We start from the raw sequence: 18791 nt of genomic DNA on the forward strand, positions 1-18791 counted from the left end.
GAGAAAGTAGCACAAACCAAACCCCTCTTAATAATATTGTTCTATTAAAATTTCACAACAGCAAATGGGGATCCTAATAAAATACCCGACTCCATGTAGCCCCAGCATCAGTTTCATGATATACAGTATCAAAGGCTGCTAAAACTTCTCAGTGATAAAACATGTCTTCTCAGAGAGACGGATCAAATCTGTTGAGTGTCTATTCATCTCCCGTCAATTCATCAGCTAAACAGCTATAAGCCCTGGACGAGGTTTAAACTATATTTATAATAACATCTTGTCTGCTTCCACACACACACACACACACACACACACACACACACACACACACACACACACACACACACACACACACACACACACACACACACACACACACACACACACACACACACACACACACACACACACACACACACACACACACACACACACACACACACACACACACACACACACACACACACACACACACACACACACACACACACACACACACACACACACACACACACACACACACACACACACACACACACATACACACCACACGTACACACACACACACACACACACACACACACACACCACGCACACACACACACCACACACACCACACGCACACCACACACACTCACACACTCACCACACACACACACGGTCTGCCTGGATGAGATTTGAGTGAGTTAGGGTCAGACTGTGACAGATGATGAAAACAGCATATTCTCCCTAATCGTTGTTGTAATCTGGTCTACTTTATGATGCTGAAACAACTCATGAAACATGGAAATCATGGCTAATAGCCCTCCTTCTTTATAAGACATCTGCCACCGTTCTCCCTGAGCAGCTGTGGAGAGGGGGAGAGGGGATGAGAATGGGGGAGGGGGAGAGGGGATGAGAATGGGGGAGGGGGAGAGGGGATGAGAATGGGGAGGGGGAGAGGGGATGAGGATGGGGGAGGGGGGAGGGGATGAGAATGGGGGAGGGGGAGAGGGGATGAGAATGGGGGAGAGGGGATGAGAATGGGGGAGGGGGAGAGAGGATGAGAATGGGGGGGGATGAGAATGGGGGAGAGGGGGGAGGGGATGAGAATGGGGGAGAGGGGGAGAGGGGATGAGAATGGGGGAGAGGGGGAGAGGGGATGAGAATGGGGGAGAGGGGGAGAGGGGATGAGAATGGGGGAGAGGGGATGAGAATGGGGAGGGGGATGGGGATGAGAAGGGGGAGAGGGGATGAGAATCTGAGAGGGGGAGAGGGGATGAAATGGGGGAAAGATATGGGGGAGGGGGATGGGATGAGAATGGGGGAAAGATTCACACAAGAAATCTGCTATAAGGACATGAAATCATGTGAAAGATATGGAGAGCTGCAGGGGGAGCCCTCACAAAGATTCACACAGAGAAAGGCTGAGAAACATAGGAGAGAGAGAGGAGAGAGAGGGGGGGGGGGGAAAGAGAAGGAAGGAAGGAAGGAAGGAAGGAAGGAAGGAAGGAGAGAGAGGGAGAGGCAGACTAGTGCTCTCAGATGTGAACCAAGGTCTGTGTGCCTGTCTGTGTGTCTGTCTGTCTGTCTGTCTGTCTGTCTGTCTGTCTGTCTGTCTGTCTGTCTGTCTGTCTGTCTGTCTGTCTGTCTGTCTGTCTGTCTGTCTGTCTGTCTGTCTGTCTGTCTGTCTGTCTGTCTGTTTGGGAGCGCAGGTCCGAGGCCACCGGGACATACTGTACGATAGTCAGCTTCCTCACGTGTTATTATGGACTCTAAAACAATGTATATTATAGTGAATACACACACTCCTCTCTTCCTCTACTCCTCCTCTCCTACTCCTCTCCTCTCCTCCTCCTCCTCCTCCTCCTCTCCTCTACTCCTCCTCTCCTACTCCTCTACTCTTCTTCTCCTCTCCTCTCCTCCTCCCCTCCTCTCCTTCTCCTCTACTCCTCCTCTCCTCCTCCTCTCCTCCTCCTCTCCTCTCCTCTACTCCTCCCTCCCCTCCTCCTCCTCTCCTCTCCTCCTCCCCTCCTCCCTCCTCCCTCCTCTCCTCTCCCCTCATCCTCTCCTCTATTCCTCCTCTCCTCATCCTCTCCTCTATTCCTCCTCCTCCTCCCCCATCCTCTCCTCTATTCCTCCTCTCCCTACTCATCCTCTCCTCTATTCCTCCTCCCCTCCTCCCCTCCTCCTCCTCTCCTCCTCCTCTCCTCTATTCCTCCCCTCTCCTCCTTCCTCCTCTCCTCCTCCTCTCCCTATTCCTCCTCTCTCCTCCTCCCCTCCTCCTCCTCCTCTCCTCTCCTCCTCCACCTCTCCTCTACTCCTCCTCCCCTCCTCCTCCTCTACTCCTCCTCCCCTCCTCCTCCTCTCCTCTACTCCTCCTCCCCTCCTCCCCTCCTCCCCTCCTCCTCCCCTCCTCCTCCTCTCCTCTACTCCTCCTCCCCTCCTCCTCCTCTCCTCTACTCCTCCTCCCCTCCTCCTCCTCTCCTCTCTCCTCCTCCCCTCCTCCCCTCCTCCCCTCCTCCCCTCCTCTCCTCTACTCATCCTCTCCTCTATTCCTCCTCTCCTCTACTCCTCCTCCCCTCCTCCTCCTCCTCCTCCCCTCCTCCTCCTCTCCTCTATTCCTCCTCTCCTCCTCCTCCTCTCCTCCTCTAAGACAGCTCAGCCAAGCCTTTAAAGAGCTGCCTGTCTTAATTGAATTAACTTCTAAAGACGTTACATCTGCACTTCCAAATTCTCAGCAGCTGTGCTACACTGGAGCTGCCTGACGGAGCTGGGCTGGGTGTGGGGAGAGAGGGGTGAAACAGAGCGAGAGAGAGGGGCTGGGAAGAGAGAGAGAGCTGTCGAGAGAGAGAGAGAGAGAGAGAGAGAGAGAGAGAGAGAGAGAGAGAGAGAGAGAGAGAGAGAGAGAGAGAGAGAGAGAGAGAGAGAGAGAGGGGCTGAGAAGAGAGAAGAGAAGGAGAGAGGCTGTGGAGAGAGAGAGAGAGAGAGAGAGAGAGAGAGAGAGAGAGAGAGAGAGAGAGAGAGAGAGAGAGAGAGAGAGGGTGGGAGAGAGAGATAGAGAAAGAGAGGCTGTGGAGAGAGAGGCACAGAAAGAGAGGGACGGAGAGAGAGAGAGAGAGAGAGAGAGAGAGAGAGAGAGAGAGAGAGAGAGAGAGAGAGGGGGCTGGGAAGAGAGAAGAGAAGGAGAGAGGCTGTGGAGAGAGAGGCGCAGAAAGAGAGGGGGGGAGAGAGAGAGAGGGGTTGGAGAGAGAAAGAGACAAAAAGAGAGAGAAGCTCTTGAGCCTGAGCTCTTAAGAGAACAATGATCCCTGCTTTGGCACGGGCCAGAGAGGACAGGACAGAACAGCTCTTTTGCCAAATTAACCCTTATTTTCCCTCCGTCCATTGAGCCAAACACAAACACGCACACAAACACGCACACACACGCACACAAACACGCACGCACACAAACACGCACACAAACACGCACACAAACACGCACACAAACACGCACGCACACACACACACACAAACACGCAGCACACACACGCACACAAACACGCACACACACACACACACGCACACACGCACACACACGCACACAAACACGCACGCACACACACACACACACGCACACACACACACACGCACACAAACACACACGCACACAAACACGCACACACACACACATGCACACATTGAGCCGGTCCACCATACCAGGAAATTTAGTTTAACACTTGACCCCTTCAAAGCCTTGACCTCTTAGATAGTGACTTCCCTCCAGGTCCTGACACCTCAGATAAATACTATGTGCACTACTTCTGACCAGAGCCTAATGGTGCACTAAATAGGGAATAGGGTGTCATATGGAAAGTCAAGCACGGTGCCTATTCTTTATCCGGACGGACAGATGGACGGAGAGGAGAAGAAGTCCATTTCTTCTAACCAATATTGTGTAAACTATTATTTCCTAAACGAGCCACCTCACTTATTTTTCCGTTGACGGACAAGGCCATTGTGTCACATTCTATTGTCATTCTATTAACATTCTATTGTCATTCTATTAACATTCTATTGTCATTCTATTGTCATTCTATTGTCATTCTATTGTCATTCTATTAACATTCTATTGTCATTCTATTAACATTCTATTGTCATTCTATTAACATTCTATTGTCATTCTATTAACATTCTATTGTCATTCTATTATCATTCTATTGTCATTCTATTAACATTCTATTGTCATTCTATTAACATTCTATTGTCATTCTATTAACATTCTATTGTCGTTCTATTAACATTCTATTGTCATTCTATTAACATTCTATTGTCATTCTATTAACATTCTATTGTCATTCTATTAACATTCTATTGTCATTCTATTAACATTCTATTGTCGTTCTATTAACATTCTATTGTCATTCTATTATCATTCTATTGTCATTCTATTATCATTCTATTGTCATTCTATTAACATTCTATTGTCATTCTATTGTCATTCTATTATCATTCTATTGTCATTCTATTATCATTCTATTGTCATTCTATTGTCAATCTATTAACATTCTATTGTCATTCTATTATCATTCTATTGTCATTCTATTAACATTCTATTTTCATTCTATTATCATTCTATTGTCATTCTATTATCATTCTATTGTCATTCTATTATCATTCTATTGTCATTCTATTATCATTCTATTGTCATTCTATTATCATTCTATTGTCGTTCTATTATCATTCTATTGTTGTTCTATTAACATTCTATTGTCATTCTATTGTCATTCTATTTTCATTCTATTGTTGTTCTATTTTCATTCTATTGTTGTTCTATTTTCATTCTATTGTTGTTCTATTGTTGTTTTATTGTCGTTCTATTGTCGTTCTATTGTCGTTCTATTGTCATTCTATTGTCATTCCATTGTGTGGAGGCCTGATAGATGCGTGCTGCTGATTGTTCCTCAGAACAGAGCTACCTAATATACAGGAAGTAATGTAACTTTGGTACGGGAAGCAGGTCCGATAGTTTAACACCACCACTAGAATCGATTGATTGGCTGAGGAATACATAAAGTTGGTTGAATGTAATTGATCTCTGCTGATATATTTTGGTTGAATTTAGAGATTGTTTTTTCTTCTATTTGATGACACACACATCACAATTTCAACTGTGATCACACATTAAGCACGTTGTTCAGAGAGTTTCTCACGTTGTTTCGTTGTTCAGAGAGTTTCTCACGTTGTTCAGTGTTTCTCACATTGTTCAGAGCGTTTTTCAAGTTGTTCAGAGCGTTTCTCACATTGTTCAGAGAGTTTCTCACGTTGTTCAGAGAGTTTCTCACGTTGTTCAGAGAGTTTCTCACGTTGTTTCGTTGTTCAGAGAGTTTCTCACGTTGTTTCGTTGTCAGAGAGTTTCTCACGTTGTTTCGTTGTTCAGAGAGTTTCTCACGTTGTTTCGTTGTTCAGAGAGTTTCTCTATTATGTTGCTATAACATCTTCTCATTGGTTATTATGTTGTTATTAGAGAGTTTCCCTCTGTTCATTGTTCAAGGTTCTGTTTCGTTGTTCAGACGGCCTCAGTTTTCACTGACACAGTGAGTGTCTCACGTTGTTTCGTTGTTCAAGGCCGTTGGGGCAGTGTGTATGTATATGAATGTATCTGTGTGTGTGCGTTGTGTGTTTTTCAGTTGTTTGTGTTTCTCACGTTGTTTCGTTGTTGTGTGGTTATCATGTTGCTATTACATCTTCTCATTGGTTATCATGTTGCTATAACATCTTCTCATTGGTTATTATGTTGCTATTACATCTTCTCATTGGTTATCATGTTGTTATAACATCTTCTCATTGGTTATCATGTTGTTATAACATCTTCTCATTGGTTATCATGTTGTTATAACATCTTCTCATTGGTTATTATGTTGTATGTATGTATGTTATATGTATGTATGTATGTATGTATGTATGTATTGTATGTATGTATGTCATGTATGTGGGCCAATGTGTGTATGTATGTATGTGTGTGTGTATGTATGTATGTGTGTATGTATGTATGTATGTATGTATGTATGTATGTATGTATGTATGTATGTATGTATGTATGTATGTATGTATGTATGTATGTATGTATGTATGTGTGTGTGTGTGTGTGTGTGTGTGTGTGTGTGTGTGTGTGTGTGTGTGTGTGTGTGTGCGTGCGTGCGTGCGTGTGTGTGTAGTCCCTGTTACTCTCCCCATGCTAATAAGCCGTAATGTCTCCTGCATATGGAATCACTCTAACTAAAGTGGTGGTAGTTCAGAGGGGGGGGGGGGTATTACAGACAGACAGGGATGCGATACTATCATTAGCCTGGGAGGATGTGTCCCAAATGCCTCCTTATTCCCTTCAGCGCCTTCTGAAAGTATACCCGCTGACTTAGTCCATGTTTTGTATGGAATCACAGCCTAACTCAAAGTGGAGTTCAAAGGGGGTATTACAGACAGACACAATGCGATACAATCAATGACCTGGGAGGAAATGTCCCAAATGAAAACATGTTAAAAAAAAACCTCTCAGCCCATCTACCCACAATGCCCCACAATGCCCCACAATGCCCCACAATGACCAAAGTGAAAACATGTTAAAAAAAACGGCATCTCACCCATCTACCCACAATGCCCCACAATGCCCCACAATGCCCCACAATGACCAAAGTGAAAATGACCAAAGTGAAAACATGTAAAAAAAAACAATGTTTAATTGAAAATGAAATATGAAATATAGAAAATATCTCATTTACATGAAGTATTCACACCCTAGAATCAATACATTGTATTCACACCTAGAATCAATACATTGTATTCACACCCTAGAATCAATACATTGTATTCACACCCTAGAATCAATACATTGTATTCACACCCTAGAATCAATACATTGTATTCACACCCTAGAATCAATACATTGTATTCACACCCTAGAATCAATACATTGCTAGATGCACCTTTGGCAGCGATCACAGCTTTGAGTCGTCTTGTGTATCTGGATTTGGGAATTATCTCCCATTCTTCTTTGCAAATTTGATCAATTTAACCTTTATTTAACTAGGCAAATAACCCTTATGGGCCTCTCTTCGTGGCCGGATGTGAGACAGCCTGGATATTCAAGTCTTTTCACAGATTTTCAATGCGATTCAAGTCTGAGCAATGAAATGAAAACATGTTTTTTTTTAGGAATATCTCATTTACATAAGTATTCACAACCCTGAGTAGATTTGTATCAGCACCTTTTGGTGGCAACCACAGCCCTGAGTCATCTTGGGTATGTCTGTATCAGTTTGAGTCGTCTTGGCTCTGTCTGTATCAGTTTGAGTCGTCTTGGCTCTGTCTGTATCAGTTTGAGTCATCTTGGGTGTGTCTGTATCAGCTCTGAGTCGTGTTGGGTGTGTCTGTATTAGCTTTACAGTCTTGGGTATGTCTGTATCAGCTCTGAGTCATCTTGGGTATTTTGATTTATTTGACCTTTATTTAACTAGGCAAGTCAGTGAAGAAAAATTCCAATTTTCAATGACGGCCAACAGGGGAACACTGGGTTAACTGCCTGTTCAGGGGCAGAACGACAGTTCGGGGATTTGAACTTTCAACCTTTGGTTACTAGTCCAACACTCCGTATCACGTAACACTCCATATCAGCTTTGAGTCGTCTGGATTTGGTGGTTTTCCCATTCTTCCTTGCAGGTCTTCTCAAGCTCTGTTAAAGTTAGATGGGGTTTGGCGGTGAACAGCAATCTTCAAGTATTTCCACTGATTTTTCACTGTGTGCTTTGGCTGATTCACTCAAGGACTTTCACATTCTTGTTCTGAAGCCATTCCAGCATTACTTCCTCTATCCTTACCAGTCTCCCAGTCCCTGCTGCTGAAAAGCATCCCCCATAGCATGATGCTGCCACCACCATGCTTCACGCTAGGGATGGTGCTAGATGGGTGATTTTGCCTTATGATCTGAGTCTTTCAAGTGCCTTTTTGCCAACTCCAGGCGTGCTGTCATGTGCCTTTTTCTCAGGAGTGGCTTCCATCTGGCCACTCTCCCATAAAGCCCAGACGTGCTGTAGAGACTGTTGTCCTTCTGGCAGGGTATCCCGTCTCATCCAAGGAACTTTGTAGTTCTGTCAGAGTCGTCATTGGGTTCTTGGTCACCTCTCTGACCAAGGTCTGTCTTGACCCATGTTGTGCATTAATAAGAGTTTTCTTCCCGCCTGTCAGAGCAGAGAGAGAGAGGCCTGTCTCTTGTCGTAAGGGGCTGTCAGAGCAGAGAGAGAGGCCTGTGTCTTGTCGTAAGGTGCTGTCAGAGCTTAGAGAGAGGCCTGTCTCTTGTCGTAAGGTGCTGTCAGAGCAGAGAGAGAGGCCTGTCTCTTGTCGTAAGGTGCTGTCAGAGCAGAGAGAGAGGCCTGTCTCTTGTCGTAAGGTGCTGTTAGAGCAGAGAGAGAGGCCTGTGTCTTGTCGTAAGGTGCTGTCAGAGCAGAGAGAGAGGCCTGTCTCTTGTCGTAAGGTGTTGTTAGAGCAGAGAGAGAGGCCTGTCTCTTGTCGTAAGGTGCTGTCAGAGCAGAGAGAGAGGCCTGTCTCTTGTCGTAAGGTGCTCTCAGTGCAGAGAGAGAGAGCTGTCAGAACAGAGAGAGAGGCCTGTCTCTTGTCGTAAGGTGCTCTCAGTGCAGAGAGAGAGCTGTCAGAACAGAGAGAGAGGCCTGTCTCTTGTCGTAAGGTGCTCTCAGTGCAGAGAGAGAGAGCTGTCAGAACAGAGAGAGAGGCCTGTCTCTTGTCGTAAGGTGTTGTCAGAGCAGAGAGAGAGGCCTGTCTCTTGTCGTAAGGTGTTGTCAGAGCAGAGAGAGAGGCCTGTCTCCTGTTGAAAGGTGTTGTCAGAGCAGAGAGAGAGGCCTGTCTCTTGTCGTAAGGTGTTGTCAGAGCAGAGAGAGAGGCCTGTCTCTTGTCGTAAGGTGTTGTCAGAGCAGAGAGAGAGAGGCCTGTCTCTTGTCGTAAGGTGTTGTCAGAGCAGAGAGAGAGAGGCCTGTCTCTTGTCGTAAGGTGTTGTCAGAGCAGAGAGAGAGAGGCCTGTCTCTTGTCGTAAGGTGTTGTCAGAGCAGAGAGAGAGAGGCCTGTCTCTGGTTTGTCCCTTCTCCACAGAGGGACTGTTTTGAGTTGCTGTGTAATAAACATCCCATCCCTACTATATATTATCCATGCTATCTATCTATTCCACAGTTGGTGTGGCAAGGGTAACTAAGGCTAAATAAGGCTAACTAAAGCTAGCTACGGCTAACTAAGGCTAAATAAGGCGAACTATAGCTAGCTAAGGCTAACTAAGGCTATGTAAGGCTAAATAAGGCTAACTATAGCTAGCTAAGGCTAACTAAGGCTATCTAAGGCCAGCTAAGGCTATGTGGGCTCTTCCTGTGGCTGGTCCCCTTGTCCCTCATCATCAGGGGTCTCCCTGAGAGAGAGAGAGAGAGAGAGAGAGAGAGAGAGAGAGAGAGAGAGAGAGAGAGAGAGAGAGAGAGAGAGAGAGAGAGAGAGAGAGATTTTGTATATTATCTACCTCACTTGCTTTGGCAATGTTAACACACGTTTCCCATGCCAATAAAGCCCTTGAATTTAATTTAATTTAATTGAGAGAGAGACAGAGACAGAGACAGAGACAGAGACAGAGAGACAGAGTTGCTGGGCTGTGGCTCTGTGGGAGCAGTCCATTAAGGAGAGGGATTTACAGTACAGTACTATGTTCTAGGGGGAGTCAGGCAGCACCAGCCAATCCAGGTCAGGAAGGTGTTCTGTGCTCCTGGGGAGTGGGGGAGCAGGGGAGCATGAGTGTGTAGGGGAGACAGCAGCCAGGCTGAGGTGCTGTAGCCGACTATACTATGCTCTAGGGGGAGTCAGGCAGCCCAAGCTGAATGATCCAGGCGAGCGGTAACAGCATTAGAGCATATCTCCATATGTCATCTGCTCCTGTTTGTCTGTCACACGTCTCATCAGCACACAGCCCCTCTCTACTATACTACAGGTCTCATCAGCACACAGCCCCTCTCTACGAAGACTACAGGTCTCATCAGCACACAGCCCCTCTCTACGAAGACTACAGGTCTCATCAGCACACAGCCCCTCTCTACGATACTACAGGTCTCATCAGCACACAGCCCCTCTCTACGATACTACAGGTCTCATCAGCACACAGCCCCTCTCTACGATACTACAGGTCTCATCAGCACACAGCCCCTCTCTACGATACTACAGGTCTCATCAGCACACAGCCCCTCTCTACGATACTACAGGTCTCATCAGCACACAGCCCCTCTCTACGATACTACAGGTCTCATCAGCACACAGCCCCTCTCTACGATACACACGATACTACAGGTCTCATCAGCACACAGCCCCTCTCTACGATACTACAGGTCTCATCAGCACACAGCCCCTCTCTACGATACTACAGGTCTCATCAGCACACAGCCCCAGCACACAGCCCCTCTCTACGATACTACAGGTCTCATCAGCACACAGCCCCTCTCTACGATACTACAGGTCTCATCAGCACACAGCCCCTCTCTACGATACTACAGGTCCCCCTCTACGAAGACTACAGGTCTCATCAGCACACAGCCCCTCTCTACGATACTACAGGTCTCATCAGCACACAGCCCCTCTCTACGATACTACAGGTCTCATCAGCACACAGCCCCTCTCTACGATACTACAGGTCTCATCAGCACACAGCCCCTCTCTACGATACTACAGGTCTCATCAGCACACAGCCCCTCTCTACGATACTACAGGTCTCATCAGCACACAGCCCCTCTCTACGATACTACAGGTCTCATCAGCACACAGCCCCTCTCTACGAAGACTACAGGTCTCATCAGCACACAGCCCCTCTCTACGATACTACAGGTCTCATCAGCACACAGCCCCTCTCTACGAAGACTACAGGTCTCATCAGCACACAGCCCCTCTCTCCGAAGACTACAGGTCTCATCAGCACACAGCCCCTCTACAAAGACTACAGGTCTCATCAGCACACAGCCCCTCTCTACGATACTACAGGTCCCCTCTCTACGATGACTACAGGTCCCCTCTCTACGAAGACTACAGGTCTCATCAGCACACAGCCCCTCTCTACGAAGACTACAGGTCTCATCAGCACACAGCCCCTCTCTACGAAGACTACAGGTCTCATCAGCACACAGCCCCTCTCTCCGAAGACTACAGGTCTCATCAGCACACAGCCCCTCTCTACGATACTACAGGTCTCATCAGCACACAGCCCCTCTCTACGAAGACTACAGGAGACTACAGGTCTCATCAGCTCATCAGCACCCTCTCTACGATACTACAGGTCTCATCAGCACACAGCCCCTCTCTACGAAGACTACAGGTCTCATCAGCACACAGCCCCTCTCTACGATGACTACAGGTCTCATCAGCACACAGCCCCTCTCTACGAAGACTACAGGTCTCATCAGCACACAGCCCCTCTCTACGAAGACTACAGGTCTCATCAGCACTACAGGTCTCATCAGCACACAGCCCCCTCTCGAAGACTACAGGTCTCATCAGACTACAGGTCTCATCAGCACACAGCCCCTCTCTACGAAGACTACAGGTCTCATCAGCACACAGCCCCCTCTCGAAGACTACAGGAAGACTACAGGTCTCAGGTCTCATCAGCACACAGCCCCTCTCTACGAAGACTACAGGTCTCATCAGCACACAGCCCCTCTCTACGAAGACTACAGGTCTCATCAGCACACAGCCCCTCTCTACGATACTACAGGTCTCATCAGCACACAGCCCCTCTCTACGAAGACTACAGGTCCCCTCTCTACGATGACTACAGGTCTCCTCTCTACGATACTACACGTCTCATCAGCACACAGCCCCTCTCTACGATACTACAGGTCTCATCAGCACACAGCCCCTCTCTACGAAGACTACAGGTCTCATCAGCACACAGCCCCTCTCTACGATGACTACAGGTCTCATCAGCACACAGCCCCTCTCTACGAAGACTACAGGTCTCATCAGCACACAGCCCCCCCTCTCTACAGGTCTCATCAGCACACAAGACTACAGGTCTCATCAGCACACAGCCCCTCTCTACGAGCCCCTCTCTACGATGACTACAGGTCTCACTCAGCACACAGCCCCTCTCTGACTACGAAGACTACAGGTCTCATCAGCACACAGCCCCTCTCTACGATGACTACAGGTCTCATCAGCACACAGACCCCTCTCTACAATGACTACAGGTCTCATCAGCACACAGTCCCCTCTCTACAATGACTACAGGTCTCATCGATGACTACACAAGCTACAGGTCCCTCTCTACGATGACTACAGGTCTCATCAGCACACAGGTCCCCTCTCTACAATGACTACAGGTCCCCTCTCTACGATGACTACAGGTCTCCTCTCTACGATGACTACAGGTCTCCGTCTCTACAATGATCAGCACACAGACCCCTCTCTACGATGACTACAGGTCTCATCATGACTACAGGTCCCCTCTCTACGATGACTACAGGTCTCATCACAATGACACAGTCCCCTCTCTACGTCCCCTCTCTACATGATGACTACAGGTCTCATCAGCAATGACTACAGTCCCCTCTCTACGAAGACTACAGGTCTCATCAGTCTCCTCTCTACAATGACTACAGTCTCCCCTACAATGACTACACGATGACTACAGGTCTCCTCTCTACAATGACTACAGGTCTCCTCTCTACGATGACACAGGTCCCCTCTCTACGATGACTACAGGTCTCCTCTCTACGATGACTACAGGTCCCCTCTCTACGATGACTACAGGTCCCCTCTCTACAATGACTACAGGTCTCCTCTCTACGATGACTACAGGTCCCCTCTCTACAATGACTACAGGTCTCATCAGCACACAGCCCTCTCTACAATGACTACAGGTCTGTCTCTACAATGATCAGCGATGACACAGCCCCTCTCTATGATGACTACAGGTCCCCTCTGACTACAGGAATGACTACAGGTCTCATCAGCACACAGTCCCCTCTCTACGATGACTACAGGTCTCATCAGCACACAGCCCCTCTCTACAATGACTACAGGTCTCCTACAATGACTACACGATGACTACAGGTCTCCTCTCTACAATGACCACAGGGAGGGCTGCAGGGCCATGCTGCCATTCTCTCGACTCCATCCGTTAACATGCCTTCCTGTGGAAACTAATGTCAGGAGAAAATGTAGATCCCTTCTGATATTGAAGAATAGATTCAGCAGATTGGAAGGAGTTGGTCTCTCCTGCTGGAGGAAAGAGAGAAGCAGTTCTGCTCTGCACTTGACCCAGAAACGGTTTACCTCCTTCCTTACCTCCTTTCTTACCTCCTTCCTTCCTCCTTCCTTACCTCCTTCCTTACCTCCTTCCTTCCTCCTTCCTTCCTCCTTCGGTTTACCTCCTTCCTTACCTCCTTCCTTCCTCCTTCCTTACCTCCTTCCTTACCTCCTTCCTTACCTCCTTCCTTCCTCCTTCCTTACCTCCTTCCTCCTTCCTTCCTCCTTATGTTTACCTCCTTCCTTACCTCCTTCCTTACTTCCTTCCTTACCTCCTTCCTTACCTCCTTCCTTCCTCCTTCGGTTTACCTCCTTCCTTACCTCCTTTCCTTATCTCCTTCCTTACCTCCTTCCTTACCTCCTTCCTTACTTCCTTCCCTACCTCCTTCCTTCCTCCTTCGGTTTACCTCCTTCCTGAATCCTGCATAGTCAGAGTACTGTACCTCAGGCAGACAGACAGACAGACAGGCAGGAAGGTAGACAGACAGGTAGACAGACAGACAGGTGCAGTGTGGGACTGTGAAGCGCCATCCTCTTGATTAATAGTGGCACAAGTGACAGGGTGACTCTAGGAAACCATCTCCCCAGCCGCCCCGCTTGTTCATCCGCCCACACATCATCATACTAATTTAGCAGAGTTTTAAAATATAAAACCTTTATTAAATATGTACACCAGAACTTTCTATCCCCAGCCAGGATGGTGCCATTTGGCATTTGGCGTTTGTGTTGTGATGAAAGACGAGGAGCAAACAAACGCAGCTGGCTTGGAACGTTTCCCTCTCCCTCTGCCTGTCGGTACGCTCCCCCACAAAGCCGCTCGACATTTTCTGATATTTGCGTCAAGCAAGGAGGTGTAGCTGACATCTCCAGTTGCACTGTCAGAGGCTTAGCTGGACTTATAGACAAGACAGGGAGATGGAGAAAAGACAGGGAGAGAGAAGGGAGAGAGAGGTAGAATGACACCGTACGACGTAAAGAGGGAGTGACAGAGGAAAAGAAGAGAAGAGGGAGAAAAATAACTTGTGCCAAAATCTGAATTCCTGCTGGATCTAGAGGATCCGTCGGGGGAATTAGGAGCCCTCACAATTAAACATATGGGTATTAAGATAATTGTCAGTTGTGTTGGCGGACATGATAGTAGACAGATGGATGGGAATCGCTGAGCTCCGCTGAGGAGAGAGAGGTTCCCTGCGAGAGAGAGCGTTTTATATTTTACCTGCCTGAACGGATCTGAGCGGCTTCACTATTACTGCCATCCAGGTTTTGTTAGGACAGAGAGAGAAAGCGAGGGAGGAGAGAGGAGGAGGATAGAACGTGGGGGTGTAGTAGTGTGTGTGTGTGTGGGGTGGTGGGGGGGAGTGGGGGTGTAGATTGGGACCGGGTCCTCCCTCTCTGTGATGCACAGGGGAAGGCTGCCCTCTGCAGGTCAACAGCAGTAATACACATCTGGGGAAGGAAGAGAGGGAAGGAGGAAGAGAGGGAGGGAGGAAGAGAGGGAAGGAGATAGAGAGGGAAGGAGATAGAGAGGGAAGGAGATAGAGAGGGAGGGAGAAAGAGAGGGAGGGAGAAAGAGAGGGAAGGAGGAACAGAGGGAAGGAGAGAGGGAAGGAAGAAGATAGAGAAGGAGGTAGAGAGGGAGGGAGGAAGAGAGAGAAGGAGAAAGAGAGGGAAGGAAGAGAGATGGAAGGAGAAAGAGAGGGAAGGAGATAGAGAGGTATGGAGGAAGAGAGGGTAGGAAGAGAGATGGAAGGAGAAAGAGAGGGAAGGAGATAGAGAGGTATGGAGGAAGAGAGAGCAGGAGAAAGAGAGGGAAGGAAGAGAGATGGAAGGAGAAAGAGAGGGATGGAGATAGAGAGGTATGGAGGAAGGAAGAGAGGGAAGTAGGAACAGAGGGAAGGAGGTAGAAAGGGAGGGAGGAAGAGAGGGAAGGAGGTAGAGAGGGAAGGAAGAGAGAGGGAAGGAGGAAGAGAGAGAAGGAGGTAGATAGGGAAGGAAGGGTGAGGGAAGGAGGAAGAGAGAGAAGGAGGTGGATAGGGAAGGAAGGGTGAGGGAAGGAGGAAGGGGAGTCTGCTTCTAGAGAAAACCAAGGGGGAATGATATGGAGGATGTAGGAAACATTAAAGGGTTGTCACGATACCAGTATCACTATACCACAATACCAGCATCACTATACCACAATACCAGCATCACAATACCACGATACCAGCATCACTATACCACGATACCAGCATCACTATACCATGGTACCAGCATCACTATACCACGATACCAGCATCACTATACCACAATACCAGCGTCACTATACCACGATACCAGCATCACTATACCACGATACCAGCATCACTATACCATGGTACCAGCATCACTATACCACGATACCAGCATCACTATACCACGATACCAGCATCAATACACCATGATACCAGCATCACTATACCAAAATCCCAGCATCACTATACCACGATACCAGCATCACTATACCACAATACCAGCATCACTATACCACGATACCAGCATCACTATACCATAATCCCAGCATCACTATACCACGATACCAGCATCACTATACCACGATACCAGCATCACTATATCATGATACCAGCATCACTATACCACGATACCAGCATCAATATACCACATACCAGCATCACTATACCATGATATCAGCATCAATATACCACGATACCAGCATCACTATACCACGATACCAGCATCACTATACCACGATACCAGCATCGCTATACCATGATACCAGCATCACTATACCACGATACCAGCATCACTATACCACAACACCAACATCAATATACCATGATACCAGCATCACTATACCACAATACCAGCATCACTATACCACGATACCAGCATCACTATACCATGATACCAGCATCACTATACCATGATACCAGCATCACTATACCACAATACCAGCATCACTATACCACGATACCAGCATCACTATACCATGATACCAGCATCACTATACCATGATACCAGCATCACTATACCACATACCAGCATCACTATACCACGATACCAGCATCACTATATCATGATACCAGCATCACTATACCATAATCCCAGCATCACTATACCACGATACCAGCATCACTATACCATGATATCGGCATCACTATACCACGATACCAGCATCACTATACCATGATACCAGCATCACTATACCACGATACCAGCATCAATATACCACGATACCTGATAACCATGACAAGAAGAAAAACACCAAGCAGATTCAACTCTTACTGAACATGTATGAATCATAGCTAGTCATATTATTCAATAAATGCACGAATCATGAGCTGCTGTTTGTGTTCAGGGGCCTTCGTCCCCATCGTGACGTGTGTTTGCGCTATACACCTCCCGAGGTTAACGTGTCTCCCCCTTCTCTCTCTGGTTCCCTGCAGGTGGGCTCTCACAGGGAAGATGGTAGCGTGGGCATGCTTGGCAGCCATCCCATCAGACCCAACCAAGTGCCAGTCCCCCAGCTGCCCCAGCAGTCTGCCACGTCACCAGATCTCAACCAGACTGATACGTACCGGGGTGAGTACCATACCGGGGGGTTGTGGAGGGCACGGTGTGACACAGCAGGCAACTCTGTGGGATATAAGGTCTCCTGCTGGTAATCTCTGTTCCCTGTCTGGTTATATAGACTAGGACCGTATAGAAGAGTAGCAACTAGCTCACGGAGACAAACAAACACAAATCAAATACAAAACCCACCGTGTGAAGGTGGGCTCCCATCTGGTTGGCCCTGGAAACCTGGAAACATGGCCCTGGAAACATGGCCCTGGAAACATGGCCCTGGAAACATGGAAACATGGAAACATGGCCCTGGAAAAATGGCCCTGGAAACATGGCCCTGGAAACATGGAAACATGGCCCTGGAAAATGAAACATGGAAACATGGCCCTGGAAACATGGAAACATGGCCCTGGAAACATGGAAACATGGCCCTGGAAACATGGAAACATGGCCCTGGAAACATGGCCCTGGAAACATGGAAACATGGCCATGGAAACATAGCCCTGGAAACATGGCCCTGGAAACATGGCCCTGGAAACATGGAAACATGGCCCTGGAAACATGGCCCTGGAAACATGGAAACATGGCCCTGGAAACATGGCCCTGGAAACATGGCCCTGGAAACATGGAAACATGGCCCTGGAAACATGGCCCTGGAAACATGGCCCTGGAAACATGGAAACATGGCCCTGGAAACATGGCCCTGGAAACATGGAAACATGGCCCTGGAAACATGGCCCTGGAAACATGGCCATGAAAACATGGCCCTGGAAACATGGCCATGGAAACATGGAAACATGGCCCTGGAAACATGGCCCTGGAAACATGGCCCTGGAAACATGGAAACATGGCCCTGGAAACATGGAAACATGGCCCTGGAAACATGGAAACATGGCCCTGGAAACATGGAAACATGGCCCTGGAAACATGGCCCTGGAAACATGGAAACATGGCCCTGGAAACATGGCCCTGGAAACATGGAAACATGGCCCTGGAAACATGGCCCTGGAAACATGGAAACATGGCCCTGGAAACATGGCCCTGGAAACATGGAAACATGGCCCTGGAAACATGGCCCTGGAAACATGGAAACATGGCCCTGGAAACATGGCCCTGGAAACATGGAAACATGGCCCTGGAAACATGGAAACATGGCCCTGGAAACATGGAAACATGGCCCTGGAAACATGGCCCTGGAAACATGGCCCTGGAAACATGGAAACATGGCCCTGGAAACATGGCCCTGGAAACATGGCCCTGGAAACATGGAAACATGGCCCTGGAAACATGGCCCTGGAAACATGGCCCTGGAAACATGGAAACATGGCCCTGGAAACATGGCCCTGGAAACATGGAAACATGGCCCTGGAAACATGGCCCTGGAAACATGGCCCTGGAAACATGGAAACATGGCCCTGGAAACATGGCCCTGGAAACATGGCCCTGGAAACATGGAAACATGGCCCATGGAAACATGGCCCTGGAAACATGGCCCTGGAAACATGGCCCTGGAAACATGGAAACATGGCCCTGGAAACATGGCCCTGGAAACATGGAAACATGGCCCTGGAAACATGGAAACATGGCCCTGGAAACATGGAAACATGGCCCTGGAAACATGGAAACATGGCCCTGGAAACATGGAAACATGGCCCTGGAAACATGGAAACATGGCCCTGGAAACATGGAAACATGGCCCTGGAAACATGGCCCTGGAAACATGGAAACATGGCCCTGGAAACATGGAAACATGAAACATGGAAACATGGAAACATGGAAACATGGCCCTGGAAACATGGAAACATGGAAACATGGAAACATGGAAACATCAAATGTGATCAGCTTTTCAAACAGGATTTGTTCCACTCTGTTACTGTTGGGAAATATCCATTAGCAAATTATAGTAGAATTATTGTTTTGTGAATAACAAACATTTGAATATAATCAATATATTTTTTAAA

General features: G+C 47.8%; 1 protein-coding gene across 17 annotated transcripts in view; it reads left to right on the forward strand.

Annotated features, from left to right (window-relative positions):
• Positions 1-18791, forward strand: part of LOC123989556 (transcription factor 4-like) — a 474938-nt gene that overhangs the window by 423720 nt on the left and 32427 nt on the right. For all 17 annotated transcript variants that reach the window (XM_046290648.1, XM_046290653.1, XM_046290654.1 and 14 more), the window contains one exon: positions 16713-16848. In XM_046290648.1, the coding sequence (XP_046146604.1) occupies positions 16713-16848 (136 nt within the window). The remainder of the gene's footprint in view (positions 1-16712; positions 16849-18791) is intronic.

This window comes from Oncorhynchus gorbuscha, linkage group LG11, assembly GCF_021184085.1.
Source record: "Oncorhynchus gorbuscha isolate QuinsamMale2020 ecotype Even-year linkage group LG11, OgorEven_v1.0, whole genome shotgun sequence".
NCBI classification, from domain to species: domain Eukaryota; kingdom Metazoa; phylum Chordata; class Actinopteri; order Salmoniformes; family Salmonidae; genus Oncorhynchus; species Oncorhynchus gorbuscha.